Raw genomic sequence first — 10,194 nt, forward strand, 5'->3', positions numbered from 1 at the left:
GAATTAAATCAGCGGTAGGAAGCACTCATGAGTTCAGAATTCCTACCAGTAGTCCTGCTAGCCCAATGAGTTAAAAAAGAATGTGGCACAGTGGTTGGGCAGCTCCTCGTAAGCCACACTCAGTGGTAAATGACGTTTGGGGTGGTGTAAACCACGATGGCACTGGACAGTGGATGACTGGAAACGACTGATCAGGAGTGATGAATCACACTGGACTCTGTGGCAATCCGATGCAAAGGTTTGGGTTTGGCGAACACTTTTACAACGTTACCTGCCCTCATGAGTAGTGCTAACATGAAGTATGGAGGAGGTAGTTTTTCGTGGTTAGGATGTGGTCCCCTAATTGCCCTTAATAAAACTCTAAATGCGCAAGAATGTGAAAATATTTTAGAGCATTGTGTTCAATAGTGGAACAGTTCGGAGACTATGACTCATTGTATCAGCATGACAATGCATCCTGTCATAAAGCGTCATCTGTGAGGCAATCATTTGTGGACAACAACGTTCCTGGAATAGACTGGCCTATTCAAAGTCCCGACCTGAACCCAGTGCAGCACCTCTGGAATAAGCTAGAACGGGAATTCCGCTTCACACCCGAGCTTCCAACATCATTACCTCTTCTGGTTTCGGCTCTTGAGAAAGAATGGGCTACCATTCCTCCACAGATATTCTGGTACCTCATTGAAAGTGTCTTTAGCATAGTTCAAGCTGCCATAAAGGTGAATGACAGAGACACCCCATATTAATGTCCGTTATAGATGTCTGGGAACTTTTTATCAGATAGTGATTCTTGAGCCTTTCTGATATACGGGGTGTTCAAAAAGTCTCTCCGCAGTGCCGTATGATTGTTAGCGGCGTGTGCCGTATGCCGCCGTGAATATACCGAAATAAAACTCAGTGAAATACAAGTTATTAACTTACTGAATATTCATTTTTACTTACAAATTTTCACATTAAATATTTAAATTGTCCCCCACCCCCTGTTGTTGAATTCACAATTTAATTCGTCTAATCATACGGTACGCGCGGCTAACAATCATACGGCACTGCGGAGAGATTTTTTGAACACCCTGTATATCTCCAGTTGAAAAGTTATCAATGGTAGGCTGAAGAAGGGTATTGTAATATATATCTTTCGTAGATGATTTACATTCCCAGAAAACATCGGCCTGGCATCTGATTTTGCTACAACTAGTTCTATGTGGTGGTTTCGCTTTGATCACTTGTACGTGTAATCGTGGACAATTCACGACAGTGAATGTTTCCAGTGTCTGTTCGGCAATCGTGCAGTTGCATAGTAACAAATATTCCAGCAAGTTTATGGGTACTTAGTTACGTCTGCTTGTGTTGAATACCAGCTGTCAGCCGTTGCTCGAAGCATTGATCCTCTGCAAGTCTTCCTTCGTTCCACGAAACTTTTTCTGGCGTTGTTACTTCAGTATTTACAAAAGCCTAATCCGCAAATCCGCGATCCATTTCGTGGATATTCAACATTGTTAACCAGATGAATTCTATGTATAGTGAGCAGTAATTGCGTGCAAAACTCCTTGAGGTACGCTGTAAGTTACTTTCAAATCTGACGATGTCTTCCCGTTAAGAAGTACATGCTGAGACCTTTCGTAAGTTATGTTTCATCATAGAAGTTCCAAAAATGTCATTATATAGGATCATAAAGAGTATTCCATAATTATATAACAGATTTCCGTCAGAAATGTAGATTTGCAGTTTTGTGCATTTGTCACGTGGTCCTTCTTGACGACGGGATCGAACTGCGCCGTTCCCCAATTGCTAGAACGCTTCGTTGCTTCAGTGATCTGCAATAAGCATGTTCCAGAACGTCATTTGTATAATCAATTCCGAGCCTGTATTCTTTCTTCTGATTACAGCTTTTATTAGATTTCGCACTAAGTTATCTTCGCGCTCATTTTGGCTTCGGTCAGCTTTGGCTTCGTCAAAAACGCTCTGATTTCTGATGAAGCTCTCTCTGCTGTCGTAGTAACTTTCTAATTCAACTACTGACAACTCCAGGAGTTTTCTGTCCCTCACAAGCGTGCGCGGCACATACATCTCTGGAGCATGTTGTAAAACAGTATTGAATCTTGTGCATTAATATCACACATTTCCGTCTAAGAGATGAACGTTTGCTGATGACTGTTCAGACAACTTACGAGTATAATCCATTTCTTGTCGCCCTTGTTAACCGTAAGTATTTTCCTAATGTTCTTCACATTCGTTCTGGCATCCGAAGTAAATGATAGTGTAACAGCCAGTCATTGACTACACCGTACGCACTACTCACACCTTAAAATGACTTGCGGAGTACAGATGTAAATTTAAATTGAAAATTTCGGGTCTGCTTGTGATCAGGAGATCAAAGGTTGCATTCTCAGGAGTCGCCTCTTTAACTACCTAGGAGAATTTTTAGAAGAGATACCTAGAAAAATTTCACACGAATCCGTCTCCCCGGCACCTATTTTAATCACATGAGCCGCAGAGTTTCTAGCTTGGCAGCTGATGAGGGACGGTCAATAAATTTATGCAAGATGATTAAATCTTCTGTGAAGCATTCTGTCGCTACAGCTGCTGATTTAGGTGGCCGATGAAGCATCTCAATTACGTTGTAGTATCAAATTTTGAGGCTTACTTTCACATAGTTTATTTCACACTCGGGATCTGTAGTATCCCGACGATACATTATCGAGTTCCTGACGGAAATAAATATGCCACTTCCACTTCCACTTGCATCCAGCCTATTCTTACGACTTTTATACCAACCTGAATTTCCGATTTCGCTACGACTCATTTGTGGTTTTGGCCAGGTTTTCGTCCATAATACCGTTAGTAAGCGAAAGTAATTCTGAATCCTTACAGTGGGTGTTCGTGCAGTTAACTAAAAAGCCACATCTGAACATCACGCGAATTTGGACGTTTTGGGAACCTTAAGCAATACCGTAAAAAAAGATCAAATGTTTCAAGTTAGATACAAGAAGCATTTTAGAATTCGAAAGCGCTCATTTCATGCCAAGACAGGACTAAAGTAAACTCTTTATGCATTAGCGTCTTCTAAACGGTGATTTTGACAGTTACAAATATTTCCACCTATTATGCACGACCACTCATCTCAGTGTCTAGGAAATCTTCATTTCAGATATGGATAATGTCCTGTAGGTACAAAAATGTAAAACAACACACGAGCTTTTGTCGTAGCAGCCTGTTTTAAGCAGGCCAGTAGCAACATTGTCGTCTTATACATTGATACTCTAGCTGTCGAGTTTGAAATCTATTTCCGTTTTTAGTGTACACTTCCATTTTTCTATTGAGTGCCTGTTTGGGTTTCACGTGTGCACTTCAAAAAATGATCATTTCATCCCTTTGAGCCCGCATCTCGTGGTCGTGCGGTAGCGTTCTCGCTTCCCACGCCCGGGTTCCCGGGTTCGATTCCCGGCGGGGTCGGGGATTTTCTCTGCCTCGTGATGGCTGGGTGTTGTGTGCTGTCCTTAGGTTAGTTAGGTTTAAGTAGTTCTAAGTTCTAGGGGACTGATGACCATAGATGTTAAGTCCCATAGTGCGCAGAGCCATTTGAACCATCCCTTTGAAAAATATCATTTTCTCAAACACGTCTCAATTCAAAAGATAACGTCGAAGTTTCTTCAGTGGGGAAAAATCGTAGTATACTGTGTCCTCACAAAGAGTGCACTATGAAAACATAGGTTACTGTGATATTTTAGGTATTAATCGAAAGATACGCAACTTATCAAGAAAACTGTAAGATTTATTTATTTATTTACGGTCAGTCCATATAATTTACGTGTATGACTTCCTGTTTTGAATATTTTACAACCTAATGAAACCCAGACTCATATTTTTTTAACCTAATTCGCATTTGGTGATTTATATCCTCATTTACCCCCCCATGAACCATGGACCTTGCCGTTGGTGGGGAGGCTTGCGTGCCTCAGCGATACAGATGGCCGTACCGTAGGTGCAACCACAACGGAGGGGTATCTGTTGAGAGGCCAGACAAACATGTGGTTCCTGAAGAGGGGTAGCAGCCTTTTCAGTAGTTGCAGGGGCAACAGTCTGGATGATTGACTGATCTGGCCTTGTAACATTAGCCAAAACGGCCTTGCTGTGCTGGTACTGCGAACGGCTGAAAGCAAGGGGAAACTACAGCCGTAACTTTTCCCGAGGACATGCAGCTCTACTGTATGATTAAATGATGATGGCGTCCTCTTGGGTAAAATATTCCGGAGGTAAAATAGTCCCCCATTCGGATCTCCGGGCGGGGACTACTCAAGAGGACGTCGTTATCAGGAGAAAGAAAACTGGCGTTCTACGGATCGGAGCATGGAATGTCAGATCCCTTAATCGGGTAGGTAGGTTAGAAAATTTAAAAAGGGAGATGGATAGGTTAAAGTTAGATATAGTGGGAATTAGTGAAGTTCGGTGGCAGGAGGAACAAGACTTTTGGTCAGGTGATTACAGGGTTATAAATACAAAATCAAATAGGGGTAATGCAGGAGTAGGTTTAATAATGAATAAAAAAATAGGAGTGCGGGTTAGCTACTACAAACAGCATAGTGAACGCATTATTGTGGCCAAGATAGACACAAAGCCCATGCCTACTACAGTAGTACAAGTTTATATGCCAACTAGCTCTGCAGATGATGAAGAAATAGATGAAATGTATGACGAGATAAAAGAAATTATTCAGGTAGTGAAGGGAGACGAAAATTTAATAGTCATGGGTGACTGGAATTCGTCAGTAGGAAAAGGGAGAGAAGGAAACATAGTAGGTGAATATGGATTGGGGGGAAGGAATGAAAGAGGAAGCCGCCTTGTAGAATTTTGCACAGAGCATAACTTAATCATAGCTAACACTTGGTTCAAGAATCATGAAAGGAGGCTGTATACATGGAAGAAGCCTGGCGATACTGACAGGTTTCAGATAGATTATATAATGGTAAGACAGAGATTTAGGAACCAGGTTTTAAATTGTAAGACATTTCCTGGGGCAGATGTAGATTCTGACCACAATCTATTGGTTATGAACTGCAGATTGAAACTGAAGAAACTGCAAAAAGGTGGGAATTTAAGGAGATGGGACCTGGATAAACTGAAAGAACCAGAGGTTGTAGAGAGTTTCAGGGAGAGCATTAGGGAACAATTGACTGGAATGGGGGAAAGAAACACAGTAGAAGAAGAATGGGTAGCTCTGAGGGATGAAGTGGTGAAGGCAGCAGACGATCAAGTAGGTAAAAAGACGCGGGCTAATAGAAATCCTTGGGTAACAGAAGAAATATTGAATTTAATTGATGAAAGGAGAAAATATAAAAATGCAGTAAATGAAGCAGGCAAAAAGGAATACAAACGTCTCAAAAATGAAATCGACAGGAAGTGCAAATTGGCTAAGCAGGGATGGCTAGAGGACAAATGTAAGGATGTAGAGGCTTGTCTCACTAGGGGTAAGATAGATACTGCCTACAGGAAAATTAAAGAGACCTTTGGAGAGAAGAGAACCACTTGTATGAATATCAAGAGCTCAGATGGCAACCCAGTTCTAAGCAAAGAAGGGAAAGCAGAAAGGTGGAAGGAGTATATAGAGGGTTTATACAAGGGCGATGTACTTGAGGACAATATTATGGAAATGGAAGAAGATGTAGATGAAGATGAAATGGGAGATAAGATACTGCGTGAAGAGTTTGACAGAGCACTGAAAGACCTGAGTCAAAACAAGGCCCCGGGAGTAGACAACATTCCATTAGAACTACTGATGGCCTCGGGAGAGCCAGTTCTGACAAAACTCTACCATCTGGTGAGCACGATGTATGAGACAGGCGAAATACCCTCAGACTTTAAGAAGAATATAATAATTCCAATCCCAAAGAAAGCAGGTGTTGACAGATGTGAAAGTTACCGAACTATCAGTTTAATAAGTCACAGCTGCAAAATACTAACGCGAATTCTTTACAGACGAATGGAAAAACTGGTAGAAGCCGACCTCGGTGAAGATCAATTTGGATTCCGTAGAAATGTTGGAACACGTGAGGCAATACTGACCTTACGACTTATCTTGGAAGAAAGATTAAGAAAAGGCAAACCGACATTTCTAGCATTTGTAGACTTAGAGAAAGCTTTTGACAATGTTGACTGGAATACTCTCTTCCAAATTCTGAAGGTGGCAGGGGTAAAATACAGGGAGCGAAAGGCTATTTACAATTTGTACAGAAACCAGATGGCAGTTATAAGAGTCGAGGGGCATGAAAGGGAAGCAGTGGTTGGGAAAGGGGTGAGACAGGGTTGTAGCCTCTCCCCGATGTTATTCAATCTGTATATTGAGCAAGCAGTAAAGGAAACAAAAGAAAAATTCGGAGTAGGTATTAAAATTCATGGAGAAGAAGTAAAAACTTTGAGGTTCGCCGATGACATTGTAATTCTGTCAGAGACAGCAAAGGACTTGGAAGAGCAGTTGAACGGAATGGACAGTGTCTTGAAAGGAGGATATAAGATGAACATCAACAAAAGCAAAACGAGGATAATGGAATGTAGTCAAATTAAGTCGGGTGATGCTGAGGGAATTAGATTAGGAAATGAGACACTTAAAGTAGTAAAGGAGTTTTGCTATTTAGGGAGTAAAATAACCGATGATGGTCGAAGTAGAGAGGATATAAAATGTAGACTGGCAATGGCAAGGAAAGCGTTTCTCAAGAAGAGAAATTTGTTAACATCGAATATAGAGTTAGGTGTCAGGAAGTCGTTTCTGAAAGTATTTGTATGGAGTGTAGCCATGTATGGAAGTGAGACATGGACGATAACTAGTTTGGACAAGAAGAGAATAGAAGCTTTCGAAATGTGGTGCTACAGAAGAATGCTGAAAATAAGGTGGGTAGATCATGTAACTAATGAGGAGGTATTGAATAGGATTGGGGAGAAGAGAAGTTTGTGGCACAACTTGACTAGAAGAAGGGATCGGTTGGTAGGACATGTTCTGAGGCATCGAGGGATCACAAATTTAGCATTGGAGGGCAGCGTGGAGGGTAAAAATCGTAGAGGGAGACCAAGAGATGAATACACTAAGCAGATTCAGAAGGATGTAGGTTGCAGTAGGTACTGGGAGATGAAGAAGCTTGCACAGGATAGAGTAGCATGGAGAGCTGCATCAAACCAGTCTCAGGACTGAAGACCACAACAACAACAACATCCTCATTTACTCACACAGAAAGCAGTAGCTTGACATTTTTAATTACTCGCGTTATAACTGAAAAATTTGGTGTAAATGTATATCTGAATGTGAAAAATTTTATTGCGGCAACAGTATCATGACTCTCAATAGAAAAACACAAATATGTATTATTGGTTATTTTATTTACATTTTCGCTAGACATTTTGATCGTTTATTTAAAATGTATGCAGCATAGGTTGATTTTTTTCTATATGCTGTTCTTGTGTATAGGTACTGGCTGTGTGCAGAGGGCGAAAACAAAGTAGTTGTACAATGTGGATCTGAACATTTACAGTTATTCGTTTGCTTGTATTGAATAGCCAATGCATATATAAATTCCTTTCAGTCGTCACTAGATGCTTTATAGAACGACAACCCCAACGTCGGGCTTCAATTTTACATGATTACGGATAGAATTCTGAAAAGCAGCCAGAAACTACTGGAAGATGTAGAAAGCTCCAGAGCCTACACAGATAACTGGAAAACCTGGATAATAACCCAAATACACATGTTTTAACCGAAAACTGTTGTTTCCTGTATTTAAAAATCATGTCATATTTGAAAGCTCATTATCTGACTCGGTGGAAACTGACAACTTATTACAATATTACACTTAAAACACAATGATATCTTCGGTTCAGTTACTTTCAGTTCAATATCGAGAAATAGCATCAATTTTTTTCTGTTTCTGTACTTCATTTACATGTAATAACACAAACACATTTTAGTGCCTCGGTGATCGCGATAACAGGTTCTTCCATCACTTCGTCTTAACTCTCCTCCTCTAAAGAACATTTACTTTTTCCTTTTATTCGCGTTACTTAGCGGCTCAAATTTCGGCTCGTAGGCATCACTATTTAGCCACTCACGGATTTTTTCGTTATCTACGTCTTCCCAAGCAGAAGTTTGTATTCCATACGAAAATATTCATTATAATAAGAGAACACTTCAGCATTGGTTTTTTTTTTCCAGATACCTCTGGTCTACGCACGGATAATCCGAAAACCAGATAATAAGCACACGGGCAATCGGGAATTTGTTATGTTTATATTACTATTTACGTATTGAAGCACCAGAATAACTGTCAATTTTCCGTTCAGTATACGGAAACTGATTGTTTTCTCTCCTAAAAGTGCCATAGGTTACCATCAAAAATCATAAAACAAAAGTCAACATGTATATCACATTAACTGAATCCAGATGATGGAAATAAAATTCTCTGGAATGCGTAGTGGAGAAATAAAGTGATTCGATAAAGATAGCTGTATTTTTCAATCGCTAAAAGTTTCTTGCGCCGAATTTTCTTTTACGCCAACAAATTCAGAAAATGTGCTCGCAGGTAATACAATACTGCGCCCCCTGCAGACTGATAAGGACTGCACATTAGCAACTGACGCAACGCCACACTAGCACCTATTGTCGTAAGTATGATCCTTTGCGATATCGAGCGCAATTTATGATTGGATTGATGATTTCTCATTACAGGGCGGTATGTTATCTTGGGTGGAGAGTCTCAACGTATGTAGAAATAATTTCAGGTGGACCCTTGCTGTTAATGTTGTGTATTAAAGATCTAGCTGACAATATCAATAGAAACCTTAGACTATTTACAGATCATGCAATTATCTATAATGAAGTGTTGTAAGCTATTCAGGTGTTCAGTCACATATTGATAAGATTGAGAAGTGGTACAAGGATTGGGATCTTGCTTTAGATATTCACAAATGTAAAATTGTGCATTCCACAAAACTCAGAAACGTTTATCCTATGACTACAATATCAATGAATCACAATTAGAATCAGTCGACACGTATAAATACCTGGGTGCAACAGTTTGTAGGGATATAAAATGAAACGATCAAATAGACTCAGCTGCAGGTAAAGCATGCAGCAGACTTCGGTTCATTGGTAGGATAACATAAAAATTTAGACTAGAAAGGAGATTGTTTACAAAACAATCACGCGTGCCATCACAGGATATTGCTCAAATATGTGGGACTCATATCAAATAGAACTTACAGGGAGTATTAAACGTTTACAAAGGATGGAAGCACGAGTTGTCACAAGCCTGTCCGGCTCGTGGGAAAGGGTCTCGCAGATGCTGAAAAACCAGAACTGGCAGACGTTTGAAAATGGAACCGAACTATCCCGTGAAAGCCTACTAGGAATATAGTAGCACATCCTACGTGTCGCTCGAGTAGGGTCCGCCACGACAAGGCTAGGCTAACTGCAGCTCTCCGTACGCTAATGGAGCGAGGAACACTGTCCGCCATGCAGTGCGGCACTCACCTCGGCGCCATGGTGTGTGGCTGGCGACGCAGTCCGGCGTACGCGCCGCCGCCCTGGTATTTATCAGCGCGCAGCCGCGGCGTGACCTTTAACCCGCCGGCGGCGGCGCCCGGCACACACTGAGGGGACGCGGGCAGGCTTATCGGACCAGCTGGCTTCCAGCCGACGACCACGCTTCCTCTGCCGACTGCCGACTCCGCCCCACTGCCTTCTTGCCGAAGCACTCGCGCGAGACTTCGCTCCGATTCCGAGAACACGTGCCGCTCTAGACTGACGGGCTCCCACCGCACAACTGAGCGCTACACTGGTAGGCGTCATTGCCACTGCGCTACGCGAGGGATGGACTTCGTCCATCTGCGCCGACGTCGCAGTAGGGTGACACGTAATTAGCGGAAGACGCATTTGTAGCAATGCGACTGACTCAGCGCGAATCTACTGCGTTGTTTGTGCGTAATTTTCGTGCTAGCTGACCAATGCAGACTCAGATTCTCTATCGAAAGCGCTAAAGCGCTAATTAACAGCAGCCACACTGGTTTCCATCAACCGCAGAGCACTACATATAGCGCTACGTGTAGATGGCTACTCTGTAAATCAGACATAAGTGCCTGGCACAATACTCTGTTATTCCACTCTAGAACAGCGCGCGGTAAAAACGGACACCTATATCTTTCCGTGCGAGCTCC

At 41.8% G+C, this 10,194-nt stretch overlaps 1 protein-coding gene across 1 annotated transcript in view; it reads right to left on the minus strand.

The window, feature by feature from the left end:
• LOC126183641 (uncharacterized) overlaps nt 1–9,791 on the minus strand; it is a 449,828-nt gene extending 440,037 nt beyond the window's left edge. Inside the window, exon 1 of the mRNA XM_049925781.1 lies at nt 9,512–9,791. Coding sequence (XP_049781738.1) covers nt 9,512–9,522 — 11 coding nt within the window. The 5' untranslated portion in view covers nt 9,523–9,791. The remainder of the gene's footprint in view (nt 1–9,511) is intronic.
• Between the last annotated feature and the right edge of the window lie 403 nt (nt 9,792–10,194).

This window comes from Schistocerca cancellata, chromosome 4 (genome assembly GCF_023864275.1).
Source record: "Schistocerca cancellata isolate TAMUIC-IGC-003103 chromosome 4, iqSchCanc2.1, whole genome shotgun sequence".
NCBI lineage: Eukaryota > Metazoa > Arthropoda > Insecta > Orthoptera > Acrididae > Schistocerca > Schistocerca cancellata.